At 44.7% G+C, this 16,756-nt stretch overlaps 1 protein-coding gene across 9 annotated transcripts in view; it reads right to left on the bottom strand.

The window, feature by feature from the left end:
* Positions 1 to 16,246, bottom strand: part of LOC140195372 (polycystin-1-like protein 1) — a 241,758-nt gene extending 225,512 nt beyond the window's left edge. For 6 of the 9 annotated variants that reach the window (XM_072253568.1, XM_072253570.1, XM_072253573.1 and 3 more), the window contains exon 1: positions 16,063 to 16,227. In XM_072253568.1, coding sequence (XP_072109669.1) covers positions 16,063 to 16,147 — 85 coding nt within the window. In that variant the 5' untranslated portion in view covers positions 16,148 to 16,227. Of the gene's footprint in view, positions 1 to 16,062 lie in introns of all 9 variants that reach the window. The other 3 variants (XR_011885446.1, XR_011885445.1, XM_072253575.1) reach the window with 3 other exon arrangements.
* Between the last annotated feature and the right edge of the window lie 510 nt (positions 16,247 to 16,756).

The raw sequence follows: 16,756 nt of genomic DNA, 5'->3' as shown, positions 1-16,756 counted from the left end.
TCTAAGCTTATTCCAGCACAACCAGATCCCCAACAACTCCTTCTCCTCTACATCAATGATCAGTGCTGCTTCCTGCACTTGTTCAGAACTCACCAGTTTCATCACCATTGCCACCAATGTCCATTCTGTTCTCAAATTCACTTACACTATCTCCAATATTTCCTTTCCTCTTTTGGATCTCTCTATCTCCATCTTGTATAAAGCTACCAGCTCTCTCAGACAACTCAACGATACTCGCTGCCACCTTGCAATTTCTTTTTCTCAATTCCTCCACCTTTACTGCATCTGTTTTCAAGATGATGCCTTCTGCTCTGGGGGCTCGGTAATGTCCTCCTCCTTCCGGAAAAAGTGGGCGGAGCTAAAGATGGTGCCAGAGGGCGACTTGTCCCAGTTCATCAGCAAATCAGATAAATTCTTCCTATTCCAGTGCCTCTATTTCCCTTTTCAGGGTGGCTGGGGTACTGTCGAGATCCTCAATCCACAGCAGCACCCAAAAACAATGGTTCTGCCCTCCGACGTTTTCCAAATCTTGGAGCTTGCCAGTCAGCTGCATTTCAGCATGTCCAGGTTTGGCCTGAAGTCGGGCAACTTCGCAGTTCTGCGCAGCCCTGTGGACACAAATTCTCACTGGTGTCGAATACTGAAGCAGAGCAGGAGCCAGAACCTTGAAGACAATGATAGTGGCTATCGGAGGTCTCCGCCCTCAGTAACCGATTGACGATTCTGGGGTCACGGAACTCAAAACGAAAAAGCAACTATTCAGTCTGACTGTAACATCGAAATAGTGATTGTTGTCTCCCCTGTCGCTGTGGAAGGAGTGATACCTGTCTCTCCCTTGTTAGTGACAGCAAGTGCCTGTGGAATGTCAAAACGTTGGAGTGAACCATTAGTTTCTGTTGGACAGTAAACCATGGTTTCTCTTTGGGGGCTTTGCTGTTGCTTGCAAGGTGGATGGTGGGAATGCCAATGCTTTAAGCTGGAATAATTTTGGGGAGGGGGAGGGTTGTTGCTGCCTGTGCGTGGGAGGGCAGGCAGGAGACATCGGGATTTTTATGTCTTTTTTCTGTCATTCATTCTTTGGGAGTTTTCCCTTTGTTTCGAGGATGTCTGCAGAGAGTAATAATTTCAGGTTCTATATTGTATACATTCTCTGATACCAAATGGAACTATTGAACTATTGAAACATGGCTTTCCCTCTGCCACAGTTTATGGAGCTGTCACACACATACTATCCATTTACTGCACATCTGCTCTCATGTCACCCCACCTCTCCCCAAACAGAACAGCAAGAAAATTCTTTTGATTTTTAACTTTTAACCAATCAGCTTCCGTTTCTGTATATCATCCTTCGCCGGTTCGGCAGCTCCGGCATGACCCCCACCAGTCTCATCTTCCTCTCCCTCACCCTCTCTGACCCCCACCAGTCTCACCTTCCTCTCCCTCACCCTCTCTGACCCCCACCAGTCTCATCTTCCTGTCTCACCCTCTCTGATCCCCACCAGTCTCATCTTCCTGTCTCACCCTCTCTGATCCCCACCAGTCTCATCTTCCTCTCTCTCACCCTTTCTGATCCCCACCAGTCTCATCTTCCTCTCCCTCACCCTTTCTGATCCCCACCAGTCTCATCTTCCTGTCTCACCCTCTCTGATCCCCACCAGTCTCATCTTCCTCTCTCTCACCCTCTCTGATCCCCACCAGTCTCATCTTCCTCTCTCTCACCCTTTCTGATCCCCACCAGTCTCATCTTCCTCTCCCTCACCCTCTCTGATCCCCACCAGTCTCATCTTCCTCTCCCTCACCCTCTCTGATCCCCACCAGTTTCATCTTCCTCTCCCTCACCCTCTCTGATCCCCACCAGTCTCATCTTCCTCTCCCTCACCCTCTCTGATCCCCACCAGTCTCATTTTCCTCTCCCTCACCCTCTCTGATCCCCACCAGTCTCATCTTCCTCTCTCTCACCCTCTCTGATCCCCACATCTCACCTTCCTCTCCCTCACCCTCTCTGACCCCCACCAGTCTCATCTTCCTGTCTCACCCTCTCTGATCCCCACCAGTCTCATCTTCCTGTCTCACCCTCTCTGATCCCCACCAGTCTCATCTTCCTCTCTCTCACCCTTTCTGATCCCCACCAGTCTCATTTTCCTCTCCCTCACCCTTTCTGATCCCCACCAGTCTCATCTTCCTGTCTCACCCTCTCTGATCCCCACCAGTCTCATCTTCCTCTCTCTCACCCTCTCTGATCCCCACCAGTCTCATCTTCCTCTCTCTCACCCTTTCTGATCCCCACCAGTCTCATCTTCCTCTCCCTCACCCTCTCTGATCCCCACCAGTCTCATCTTCCTCTCCCTCACCCTCTCTGATCCCCACCAGTTTCATCTTCCTCTCCCTCACCCTCTCTGATCCCCACCAGTCTCATCTTCCTCTCCCTCACCCTCTCTGATCCCCACCAGTCTCATTTTCCTCTCCCTCACCCTCTCTGATCCCCACCAGTCTCATCTTCCTCTCTCACCCTTTCTGATCCCCACCAGTCTCATTTTCCTCTCCCTCACCCTCTCTGATCCCCACCAGTCTCATCTTCCTCTCTCACCCTTTCTGATCCCCACCAGTCTCATCTTCCTCTCCCTCACCCTCTCTGATCCCCACCAGTCTCATCTTCCTCTCCCTCACTCTTTCTGATCCCCACCAGTCTCATCTTCCTCTCTCTCACCCTCTCTGATCCCCACCAGTCTCATCTTCCTCTCCCTCACCCTCTCTGCTTTCCACAGGGACACTCTCTTCATCAGCAGAATCAGAATCAGAATCAGGTTTACTATCACCGGCAGGTGTCGTGAAATTTGTTAAGTTAGCAGCAGCAGTTCAATGCAATAAATAATAAAGAAGAAGAAAATAATAAATAAATTGCAGTATACATCTATTGAATAGATTAATAATTGTGCATATATTAAAAAAGTGAGGTAGTGCTCATGGGTTCAATGTCCATTTCAGAATCGGATGGCAGAGGGGAAGAAGCTGTTCCTGAATCGCTGAGTGTGTGCCTTCAGGCTTTTGTACCCCCTACCTGATATTAACAGTTAGAAAAGGGCATGCCTTGGGTGCTGAAAGTCCTTAATAATGGATGCTGCCTTTCTGAGACACCACTCCTTGAAGAAGTCCTGGGTACTTAGTAGGCTAGTACCCAAGATGGAGCTGACTAAATTTACAATCCTCTGCAGCTTCTTTCAGTCCTGTGCAGTAGCCCCTCCATACCAGACAGTGATGCAGCCCGTCAGAATATCTCCACGGTACATCTATAGAAGCTTTGAATGTAATTGTTGGCATACCAAATCTCTTCAAACTCCAATGAAGTATAGTCGCTGTCTTGCTTTCTTTATGACTACATCGAAATGTTGGGACCAGGTCAGGTCCTCAGAGATCCTGACACCCAGGAACTTGAAGCTGTTCACTCTCTCCACTTCTGATCCCTCTATGTGGATTGGTATGTGTCCTTCGTCTTACCCTTCTGGAAGTCCACAATCAGCTCTTTTGTCTTACTAACATTGAGTACTCCACTAGTCGGCATAATTCACTCCTGTACGCCCTCTCATCTCTGAGATTCTACCAACAATGGTTGTATCATCAGCAAATATATAGATGGTATTTGAGCTATGCCTAGCCACACAGTCATGTGTATCTAGAGAGTAGAGCAGTGGGTTCAGCACACACCCCTGAGGTGCACCAGTGTTGATCATCAGTGAGGAGGAGGTATTATCACCAAACTGCAGATTGTGGTCTTCTGGCTAGGAAGTCGAGGATCCAATGGCAGAGGGAAGAACAGAGGCCCAGGTTCTGTAACTCCTCATTCCAGTCCACTCATACTTCCTCACCCACCCACTCAATCCCTCCACATTTTCCCTACAATCAAAGGTGGTAATGATAGATTCCAACATCTTGCAATGTCTTTGTCTTCAATTCAATTGGAATGCAAACAATAATCAGGTGTTTTGTTTTTGCTGACATAACTATTTGACAAGATTAATTTTCAGGTAAAAGCATGGATAATAAAACACATTATTACTGTATTCAACTTATCAAGTTCAGGCTGATTTCTTGTACCAAAATTTATTTTAGTACAATGGTATGTCTCTTCTTCCATATTCATGCAATTTATCTTCCTTTAAATGTTTACCTAATTCTTTTTTGAACACATATTTAATTAGCTTCCACTACCCTCTCCAGCAGATCATAATTACTCTCTTCATTTCACAGTTGATACTTTTGCCATTTCCTGAAACAAGACTCCTATAGTTCTGGTCCTTCCACCAGAGGAAACAATTTATCTTTAATCACGTATTCCAGTCTCTTTATGATTTTGATATCACTATTAAATCTCCTCTCAAATGTCTTCCCTCCAAGAATGCACAATCAGCCAATGGCCCAGTGAAACATTCTATTGATGAAAATGGATACAACACACAAACAGGTCACAGCATCCTGCCAGCATGCTGCTCTTTGTTATGCAAAGCTGCAGCTGCATTTGATTGAACACAATACTCCATCTTAGACTGAACCAAGCAGTCCAGCAAACAGTCCTCCTTCTACTGTCGGCTAAAATTCCATACCAATTTTTTAAAACAGATTCTCAACCTATGTTGTAGTTTCAAAATGCTCAGGCCCTTCTGAATCTTGTATATTTCTACAAGTTTACCTCTCATAGGGCCAACCCACTCAGTCGTCCCCAACAGGACACCCTTCATTCCACGAATCAAACCAATGAATGCTCTCAGTACAAATATATCTCTCCTCAAACAAATGTTTGCAATACACCAGGTTTGGTCCATGTACAAGGTTATTTTAAGATGCCCTTAGGTGAATAGAATAATTCTGTAACTGTTTCCCCACTCAGTCTAAACTGACACAGCTTTACTCTCTGTGTACTACCAGGTGGATATATTACAGGTTACCCAAGGTAAATGTTGAGCACCTGTCAGATGCAGTTCATATTCTGGTGAAAACCTCATCTATTCCACTGTTACTTGAACATTTCAATGCTCTCACCTGTTACTTCATTCCCCATTAGTTCAGAACTTGCTGTTCTGCACTGCCTCTTTAGGTCTCAGAATTAATACTTTAGGTCAATCAGATTGCCTATCATTAACCTGAAACATTACCATAGGTTGCCTCCGGACAGATACTGCCTGATCTGCTGAGTACCTCCAGCACTTCCTGTTTTATTTCAGAACTCCAAGTGCCCAGGTTCATCTCAAAGCTCAAAGTACAAAGAAAATTTATTATCTAAGTGCATATGTCACCATATACAAGCCTGAGAGTGATTTTCTTGCTGGCATATTCAATAAATCCAATAACCATAATGGAATCAGTGAAAGGCCACACCCAACAGGGCAGACAAACAACCAGAATGCAAAAGACAGCAAACTGTGTAAATACAAACAAAAAAAACCTAAATAAATAACCAGTAAATATCACAAACATAAGAGGAAGGGTTCATGGGTTGTGAGAACAGTTCAGTGATGGGCTGAGTGAAGTTATCTCCTCCTGTTTAAGAGCCTGCTGGTTGAGGGGTAATAACTGTTCCTGAACCTAGTGCTCCTGCACCTTCTACCTGATGGCAGCAGCCAGAAGAGGTCATGACTTTGCTGGTGAGAGTCCCTGATAATAGGTGCTGCTATTAAGATATAGTTATTGTTAACACATAGACATTGTATTCTAAGTTTTTGGCTATTAAAACAGTTATTTTAGTTGTTTAAATGGCCTTATTAACCTGTGTTTATACTTTAAAGAGAAGTGTACATTACCTCGGGATTGTTTTGCTAAGGCACATATTTTAGTGTACCTCCACTGACTGTATTCATTGTTTTCCCGCTCCTTCCCAAAAGAACTCACTTCACACCAGTCTATATCAAAATTATTTAGGCTGTTCCTTTTACTAACAAGCCAGAATCAAATCAAACATTTCACAATCAACCTTTTGCAAATCCTATATTGATGTTTTTACAAAAAGTGTTCCTTAGCACAAAGAGATCCAGTACTAATCCCTGCAATTTTTGTCTCTCTTCCGCTCTTGGCAGAAACCATCGATCTTAACTGTTTAGTTCCTGTCATTTGACTAAATTTCCACGCATACTACTGTTTGACCCTGCATCAACATTAGTGTTTTGAAACATACAATTTAAGTCTATACAGGACTACACCGGACTAACTACAAGTAAGGCAGGTCTACCGCATCAGTGAGCTGCTCGTTGTTCAGAGTACCTGGCCAGGGTGTCGTAGGAGCTGGCCAGCACCTGAGAGAAGGGGAGGCCAGCCATCATGCCATGATGGGAGTTGGGCCACTGGGCCATGGGAGGAGCCAGATTAGGTTTGGAGGAGCTGACCTGGGTGCAGGCCGTGCTGCTGCCTGCTACTTGAAGGTACCGGATTTGGTCCACGAATCATGCTGTCAGGGTCCACAAGTACATCTATGAAGCACTGATGAGACTCACATGGACAGAGTTCACACCACAGGTTGAGGGCAATGTTCCAGAGCGGAGTGGGATGATCAGATCATTCTTAGACCATGTGAACAACATGGCCAGTGACTTGAATCAACAGAAGTTGAACAATCTGCTGCAAAGTCCATTCTTAGCTGAGCTGATAACCCTGTGGACAGACTTTCTGGAACAGCTCCGTCACAACAACGGAGAGCTATCCGCATTCTGGATATCATACTTTGACATGGTAGAGAACATCGTACTTGGGCTTCTGAGCACCTCTTGTGAGGGGGACTGGGAGCTGCACCTCCATGCTATAAGAACCATGATCCAATGGTGCTTTGCCTATGACAAGATGAGTTATGCCAGGTACCTGTCCCCTTACTTTGCTCAGATGATGAACCTCCCAGAGAAGAATCCTTCTGAGTATGAGGCCTTCAAGACAGGCCAATTCTCAGTGCAGCTGTCAAGTAACAACCCCTTTGGGCAGATCCCTGTGGACCAGGCTATTGAAGCCACAGTGAACAAAGACACACAGATTCCTGGAAGCATATCATAGTTCAGCCTGAATGCTGGAGCAATCAAGCGTTACTACTAACAGCTGAGCACCACAGTGCATTCCTGGGACAGTTAAGGAAGATGGTACAAGACAACAAATCAGAGCTTTGTCAAGCGGAGCTACAGCGGCCAAGAATCCAGAAGGATGAGGGAGCAGTTTCACCAGTGGTTAGCCTCATAAATGAATGGGTCAACCCATTTGCAGGGAAATGGGACCTCAGTAGCATCTCTATGGCAAAGGCAGCCCCCAACCTGATGAAGGCATATGAGATTGGTGAGCCGTGCTATGCAACCTTCAAGGATGAGAGATCAGAGGAAAACTCACCAGCAAAGAAATTCCACGACCCAATGAAAACCAACAAGCTGCAAACATTCAGTGATATGTGTAAGAAGAGAGAAGTGAAATCAAATGGGAGGGCAATCATCTTGAAAGCAGACAGGTCTTTGTTTGGACGCATCATAGTGATGGCACAAGGGTGCAGTCTAAGTATGGAGGATATCCTTTCTCATCCCCTTGGACCATTGCCCTGGGCCTTGTCCACACCAGAACGCTTGCTGAGGAAGACAAATAAAGCGACTTCAGCTACAACCTTGCAGAGAAATGTAGCAGTAGAAGAGCAACTCCCAGGAAACTCCCCGGCTGATCGATCCTCGCGGGACGCGTCCACCAACCTCAAAGAGCTGACAACAACATACTGCATTGATGGAAACCTGGAAAGATGCACTATTTACCGAGGAAGCGTGGGAAAAGAGCTGGACGGCTGGTCAGATTGAAGCTGAGGGGCTTCAGGGTCCCTATGCCCACCACCCTACTAGCTAATGTGCAAGCCATAGAGAACAAGGTGGATGATCTTAAAGGGAGACTCACCTACTGCAGGGAGATGCAGAACTGCTGTGTATTCTGTTTCACCGAGACCTGGCTCTCCCCTGCCACCCCTGACTGTGCCATCCGACTGGAGGGATTTTCGATCCATCGGATGGACTGCACGGCGTCTTTGGGCAGACGAGGGGAGGTGGTGTCTGCCTACTGATCAACACTGCGTGGTGCTCAGACACAGTGGCACTGACAAGCTCCTGCAGCCCGGGCCTGGAACACCTGTCGGTGAAGTGTCGTCCCTACTATCTGCCATGGGAATTCACCTCGGTCGTACTGACAGTGGTCTACATTCCCCCCCAGGCGGACGTGGAGTGTGCTCTGAACATACTGTATGCAAACATCAGTGAACTTGAGACCAGGCATCCGGAGGCTTTGCTCATTACAGCCGGGGACTTTAACCAAGCCAACCTCAGAAAGGCGCTGCCAAAATTATACCAACATGTCTCCTGCCCCACTAGAGTCCCGAATATACTTGACCACTGATACACAGCAGTCAAGGATGCCTACCATTCCGTCCCACGACCTCACTTCGGAAAATCGGACCATCAGGTCGTACTCCTCCTCCCGGCTTACAAACAGAAACTAAAGCAGGAGGTCACGGTGTCAAAAGTGGTGCCGCATTGGACGGAGGAAATGGATGAGGTCCTCCGTGACTGCTTTGAATCAGTGGACTGGTTAGTATTCGGCAGCTAACCTCAATGAGTATGCCTCAGTTGTCACAGACTTTACCTGGAAATGCACAGAGGACTGTGTGTCCCACAAGACGATCTGGGTATTCCCTAACCAGAAACCTTGGATGAATTATGAGGTCAAGTCCCTTTTAAAGGCTAGAGCTGCGGCTTTTAGGTCCGGGGATACCAGTCGCTACACAGAATCCAGGCGTGAACTCCTGAAAGCCATTAAGAGTGCCAAGAGGCAATATCGAGCCAAGTTGGAAGCCCAGGCTAACCAGAGGGATGCCGGTAGACTATGGCAGGGTCTAAATGAGATCACTGGGCACAAAGAAAAGGCTGGGAATATCAATAACTGTAGCGCTTCGCTTCCTGATGAACTTAACGTATTCTATGCAAGATTCGAACAGAAGAGGAGCGTCCCGCTCCCTCCAGATGAACAGGACCTGGTGGCATCGAGATCCATCGTCACCGAGGACGTTAGAAGGGCCTTCCTGAAGGTAAATCCAAGGAAGGCGACGGGCCCAGATGGCGTCCCGGGATGGGTTCTCTGGGCCTATGCAAGTGAGCTAGCTGGAGTGTTTGCTGACATCTTCAACTGCTCCTTGCTTCAGTCTAAGATACCCTCGTGTTTTAAGAAGACAACAATAATCCGGGTGCCGAAGAAGAGCAAGGTGGCATGCCTGAATGACTATTGACTTGTGGCTCTGACATCAATTGCTATGAAGTGCTTCCTGCGATTGGTTATGGCACACATCAGCCACAGCCTACCGGTCAACCTCGATGCTTTGCAGTTCACCTACCAGAGCAACAGGTCAACAGCAGATGCCATCTCTCTGGCCCTACATTCCTCCTTAGAACACCTGGATAATAAAAACGCATATGTAAGACTCCTTTTCATTGACTACAGCTCTGCCTTTAATACCATCATTCCAAATAAACTGATTCCTAAGCTCTGGAACCTGGGCCTTAGACTCAGATCTGCAGCTGGATCTTCAACTTCCTCACAGACAGGACCCAGGCTGTAAAAATAGGGGACAAGCTCTCCTCTACAATCACTCTGAGCACCGGTGCCCCACAAGGCTGTGTACTCAGCCCCCTGCTGCACTCACCATACACCCATGATTGTGTAGCCAAGTTTCCATCAAACTCAATATATAAGTTTGCTGATGACACAACAATTGTAGGCCGTATCTCGGGTAATGATGGGTTTTAGTACAGAGAGGAAATAGAAACATAGAAACATAAAAAATAGGTGCAGGAGTAGGCCATTCGGCCCTTCGAGCCTGCACCACAATTCAGCATGATCATGGCTGATCATCCAACTCAGAACCCTGTACCAGCCTTCCCTCCATACCCCCTGATCCCTTTAGCCACAAGGGCCATATCTAACTCCCTCTTAAATATAGCCAATGAATTGGCCTCAACTGTTCCCTGTGGCAGAGAATTCCACAGATTCACCACTCTCTGTGTGAAGAAGTTTTTCCTAATCTCGGTCCTAAAAGGCTTCTCCTTTATCCTCAAACTATGACCCCTCGTTCTGGACTTCCCAAACATCGGGAACAATCTTCCTGCATCTAGCCTGTCCAATCCCTTTAGGATTTTATACGTTTCAATCAGATCCCCCCTCAATCTTCTAAATTCCAACGAGTATAAGCTTAGTTCATCCAGTCTTTCATCATATGAAAGTCCTGCCATCCCAGGAATCAATCTGGTGAACCTTCTTTGTACTCCCTCTATGGCAAGGATGTCTTTCCTCAGATTAGGGGACCAAAACTGCACACAATACTCCAGGTGTGGTCTCACCAAGGCCTTGTACAACTGCAGTAGTACCTCCCTGCTCCTGTACTCGAATCCTCTTGCTATAAATGCCAGCATACCATTCGCCTTTTTCACTGCCTGCTGTACCTGCATGCCCACTTTCAATGACTGGTGTATAATGACACCCAGGTCTCGTTGCACTTCCCCTTTTCCTAATCGGCCACCATTCAGATAATAATCTGTTTTCCTGTTTTTGCCACCAAAGTGGATAACTTCACATTTATCCACATTAAATTGCATCTGCCATGAATTTGCCCACTCACCTAACCTATCCAAGTCACCCTGCATCCTCTTAGCATCCTCCTCACAGCTAACACTGCCGCCCAGCTTCATGTCATCCGCAAACTTGGAGATGCTGCAATTAATTCCCTCCTCCAAGTCATTAATATATATTGTAAACAACTGGGGTCCCAGCACTGAGCCTTGCGGTACCCCACTAGTCACTGCCTGCCATTCTGAAAAGGTCCCGTTTATTTCCACTCTTTTCTTCCTGTCTGCCAACCAATTCTCTATCCACATCAATACCATACCCCCAATACTGTGTGCTTTAAGTTTGCACACTAATCTCCTGTGTGGGATTTTGTCAAAAGCCTTTTGAAAATCCAAATATACCACATCCACTGGTTTTCCCCTATCCACTCTACTAGTTAATTAAGAACCTGGTGGCATGGTGCGAAGACAATAACCTATCCCTCAACGTCAGCAAGACGAAGGAATTGGTTGTTGACTTCAGAAGGAGTAGCAGACCGCACGACCCCATTTACATTGGTGCAAGTGGAACAGGTCAAAGGCTTCAAGTTCTTCGGGGTCAATATCACAAATGACCTGACTTGGTCCACCCGAGCACAGTCCACTGCCAAGAAGGCCCACCAGCACCTTTACTTCCTGAGAAATCTAAAGAAATTTGGCCTGTCCTCTAAAACACTCACTAATTTTTATAGATGCACTATAGAAAGCATTCTTCTAGGGTGCATCACAACCTGGTATGGAAGTTGTCCTGTCCAATACCGGAAGAAGCTGCAGAAGATCGTGAACATGGCCCAGCACATCACACAAACCAATCTTCTGTGTTTGGACTCACTTTACACTGCACGCTGTCGGAGCAGTGCTGCCAGGATAATCGAGGACATGACCCACCCAGCCAACACACTTTTCGTCTCTCTTCCCTCCGGGAGAAGGCTCAAGAGCTTGAAGACTCATACGGCCAGATTTGGGAACAGTTTCTTTCCAACTGTGATAAGACTGCTGAACGGATCCTGACCCGGATCTGGGCCATACCCTTCAAATATCCGGACCTGCCTCTCATTTTTTTTGCACTACCTTACTTTCCCTTTTCTATTTTCTATTTCTGTTTTATAATTTAAATTTTTAATATTTACTATTAGTTGGTACTCCAGGGAGCGCGAAGCACAGAATCAAATATCGCTGTGATGATTGTACGCTCTAGTATCAATTGTTTGGCGACAATAAAGTATAAAGTAAAGTACAGTGGTTGATGGAATGAACTTGGTCCAAAGTGTGAAAGGTGATCAAGTTACTTTCAGAGATGTTGCCACAACAATTCTGGGTATGGCTGTGAGGGAAGGCAGTCAGAGTAGCAGAATAGATGTTGTGTTCGACACATACAAGGAGAACTCTATCTAGAGTAATGAAAGATGTCTACGGGGTGAAGAGACTGGTCATGAGTTGCAAGGTATCACAGGCACACAGATGGTGAGGCGGTGGAGGAGCTTCCTGGCCAAAGTCAGTAACAAAAATAGTCTCATTAGCTTCATAGTCTATGAATGGAGGAAGGTCGAATACAGAGCAAAGCTATAGGAGAAGATCCTGTATGCAACTGTGAAGGACAAATGTTACAGAATCACATCTCAAGACAGTGAGGAGGTGTCAGCGCTTCAGTGTCAACAAGAAGAAGCAGATGGCTGTCTACATCCTCACGCTGCCCATGCCACAAGAGAGGGATACCAATCTGTAGTGATCTGCTCAGAAGACACAGATGTCTTTATCATGTCTTTAGCATTTTTTGACAAGATTGAGGCCCCATTGTTCCAGAAGTGTGGCACTAGAACCCGTACAAGGCTTGTAGACATCAGGAAGGTTGCTGCCACTGTTGGCATAGAGGTTTGTAGGGTTCTCATCGGGTTGCAAGCATATACAGGATGTGACACTGTAAGTGCTTTTGCAGGCAAAGGGAAGACAAGTGCCCTAAAACTTCTGACCAGCAACAGGGAAACTCAGGACACATTCTTAGAGTTGGGTCAGGAATGGGACCTCTCCCCAGAACTGATGGACAAACTGGAGGCACTTACATGTCTCCTGTATGCCCAAAAGCATCGACCACCAAGGTCAATGAGTCATTAAACTACCACCATGCAAGGACTGCTTAACAAAACATGCACAGTGAGCCAACTACAAGGCTGGTATATGGAGAAGATGTTTGGAGAAGGATCCACAAGTGCCAAGCCCTGTTGGCAGAGGATGGAAGATGGAGAGAGAAGAGGAAGCTGAACAGTTGGTAGTACACTGGATGGAAGCCAGCCAGCACCCAATGCCGTCTGGATCTACTGGCCAGTAACTGTCCAAAAAAATGTTCCAAGATGTATGTGTGTTGCAAATGGCCTCAGGCGTACTGACATGTGTAGACTGGCAGACTGTGAGAACTAGGCATCCACCTCACAGAGTGTGGGAAGTTCAGATGAAGATGCGGAAAATGTGGAGGACTTGGAAAATTATTGTGAATATTACTAGGTTATGAAAGTGTGGAAAACGAAGTATGGAAAGCAGTCTTTGATTAAATATATTCATCTTACAACCAAATGGGGCCTAGGTTATGGCCATGTGGAACCTCACATTTGAATTATCATACTGGAATTCCATATGCTATGACAAAAGCTTAAGATTGTTTTGATTTGATACAACAATATGGAAAATATCATGACATTGATAAAACTCCAGAAATTTCTCCAAATGAGGTTTTTTTTTACCTTTTGGGGGGGTGTGGTAATATTTTCTGCTGTACTGATGTTACTATGGAATATATACAAAAAGTGATTACTTATTTGAATTCCTGAATAAATTCTCTACAAATCCATGTGATTATATGTGTCTGAGGCTTTTTATTGACTTTTCCAAAATAAACAACAGACAAATATTTTTCTAAAAATAAAATGATTCACCCTACTGAAATTGGGAACTGTACTGCGAGTGACACCAACGACATAGTTTTCAATGTAGAATTTTAGAATAACATTTGTTGAAAAGTGCTTGAACTCAGCTATCATCGTGACAAATTTCAATGTTGAGGGATCACTGATGACAAAATACCACTAGGCTGAATATATATGTTGTACTTCATATTGGCCACTTTTCAGAAATGTTTATTTTAGGGTAGTGTTATAAAATGCATGAGAGCACACATAAAGCTACCACTGGTGCAATGCTATCACATACTTTTTAACTCTAGAGATGGATACCTTGCCAAAAATCACTGTGAGCATTATTCCCCTCAGGTGGTACTGACCAAACCTACTGGCTCACGGACTAACTTTTATATAAAATGAAATCGTTTTCATAATAATAGACATTATGTAATGAATGTTATAGCATAAGATTGAAAATCAAAGCATCCAGCTTAAAACACTATACTTAAAAATGCAATAAAAAGTGGAATAAGCATTTTCAGAAATTTTGCTCTGTTAAATTTTACCCATGTTGGGACTTTTCCCAAGTACAATCAATGACCTGCAGCTGCATCTTTACATAAGAAAGAGCAGCATGTGGACAGGATGCAACTTCTTCACAATTTGTCGGTATTTACATCCGTAAGAAGTTTAATGAGAACATCATCGATGAAAGGATTTTCTTTTAGCGAGCCATTCAGAGCTTCTGTGGCTACCTCCAGAAGCATTTCACATTCCTTTACTAATCCAGCGATAATAAATAAACTAATTTAAATTCCAAAGGGTTTATGTTCTATTGAAACCCAAAATGTGATTCTACAGAACAAATTCACTGCCCTGTTTCTTTCACCAAGCATTTACCAGGACCTTGGGGAAGTGCGCCTGCTCGAAGCATTTTCAAGCGTCAGAGTCAGATTTATTATGATTCACTTATGCCAAAAAGTTTGTTGTACGACATACATGTGTGAATTTGGCCCGTTGATTTAACCTGGCAATACCATATTATCAAACTTTAAAAAAAAATCCGACTCGTAGGCGTCCACTGAAGGCAACCTTAGCATCATTAGAAACCCGGCATGCTCATTTCGATCTGGGTGCTTGGCCAGTTTGAGTTATGAGACACTTTTAAAACATGCGGTAAGGTTCGCTAAAAAAAACAACTTTCTCTTAGTGAGAAACTCATTGCTGAGGTAAATGCAGACACTATGCAATTTGCATGAGAACTTATGTATTATTTTGTACCGACTTGAGCAGTTTCAAACAAGAGAAAATCTGCAGATGCTGGAAATCCAAGCAACACACACAAAATGCTGGAGGAACTCAGCAGGGCGGGTAGCATCTATAGAAAAGAGTGTAGTCGACCCTCAAGGTCAAGGTCAAGGTCAAGGACACTCAAGACCCACATTGTGTGTGCGTTAACCAATTTCTGGCGGATTGCGCTGAGTAAAAATTCGAGGCCGTGGTGTCAGGCGGTGTAGAATGGTAAATGGAGTCAGTCCAGAATATGGCTGTTGCATTAGATTCTTTTTTTTTGTTGTTAAACTCTGTGTGGAGTTTACAGTAATTGGTCCGCTGTTTTTTTTTCCCACAGGAAAAATAACAGGACGAAGACCCTTAATGAATTACTACAGTTTCTCTGCATTGACATAAAATTTGCATTTCTTCGATTTGTTTTTCTCAACACGAACGACAGACTGATGGAAGGGCTTTCTGATGGACCTATCGTCACTTGATAAAATGCAATACAACCTCCCGCGCCTCATCTTTTAAGATTATTCTTTTAAAAGGTCATATCAAAATGCAATCTTACTATTATATGTAGAAGGCATCTGCAACTGTAATTAGAAGCGGGATAAACTGGGAATAAATAGAGGTGAAAATTATGTTCTTGGAAAAAAAATCTCCAGGTGCTGCAAATCTGAAGTGAAGACAGAAAATGTTGCAAAGGTGTAACAGGCCAGGCAGTATCTGAATGAAGAGAAATAGTTAACTTTTCCAGCTCCAAGACCAGATGGAGGTGGTCTGTCCTTACACTGACTTGCCGAGTGTTTCATGCAAGTTTATATTCTCGGATTTTCGTCAAAAGTTTTCACCGTACTGGTTTATAATAGAAGTAGTTACTGTCGCAATACTAACCACTACCATTTTAACCTAAAATTGCTCATCCTTGAATGTGTTTTAATAACACGCAAGAATCCTTGTAAATAAGTTAATAATTTACTGCAATGACATTTTTACAACCGTTTTGCTTCGAATGGATTATTACAGTGCGACAGCTCCTTCAACTGTCGCTACGGAGCTTTTCAACTTCGTTTTCTAGATACCTCGGAGCTTCCCGTCCTTTGATCAAGATCAAATCTCCAACAACATTACAACAACCTGTACACTCGCGGGAAAGAAATCACGAATTCCTCCGTTAAGCACAAAATGATGCGTAGTTCTCACAAACCTCAGACTGCCACTCAGAAAGTTTAAAGTATCAGATTTACCATTGTTGGGACCAGAGCCAGAGGTCCCGATGGTCGCAACAGACGTCGTAAGGAGAATACAAGAAGCAAACAGCCTGCATTCCATCTTAAAGAGGCACGTTCAAAGAGATCACATCCTCCACAGTCCCTTCTGCTTCACCCCAAACCCAGGAACATTCCTGCACCTGTTGCTCAGGACGTCAGAGAGTGGGAGGTACCCCTGCTGGCCAGGATTCCTCTCGGTCAAAAAACCCGTCGGCTCTGCATGAAACGTAATGTGAAAACTACCCTCTAGCCAATAATACGTTCTGTTAGCATTTCACAGTGCCATACTGAATTAGATGTTTACACCCATTATTGCCGAAATTTCATATGAATCTATGTTTTTTCCAATCCAATTTCTGGGATGCTCTGCCCTAAAGCGAGCATATTGATGTTGTGTGTCAGTCATTGAGACAGTAAATGATTTCTCTCTTATGATTTTTATTTTTCTGAGCGGGTAATGACCCCAGTAGAGAAGTGCTGCCATCCTTTCAGTATGCAGTAAATAATATGAAAGTAACAGTAGACAATGGAAATATATCTTCTCTGAGAAACATACTTTTTCTGAATACAATACTGCTGACAGTGAAATGGTGCAGTAACAATAACTTAGGAGCTTTACTTTGTTTTACATCTGGTATGGAATTTGCTACCTGTCAATTTCAATCCAAGC

The sequence above is a fragment of the Mobula birostris genome, chromosome 3 (genome assembly GCF_030028105.1).
Source record: "Mobula birostris isolate sMobBir1 chromosome 3, sMobBir1.hap1, whole genome shotgun sequence".
Classification (NCBI taxonomy): domain Eukaryota; kingdom Metazoa; phylum Chordata; class Chondrichthyes; order Myliobatiformes; family Myliobatidae; genus Mobula; species Mobula birostris.
Note: the sequence above shows the minus strand (reverse complement) of the source record. Positions and strands in the feature narration are given on the sequence as shown.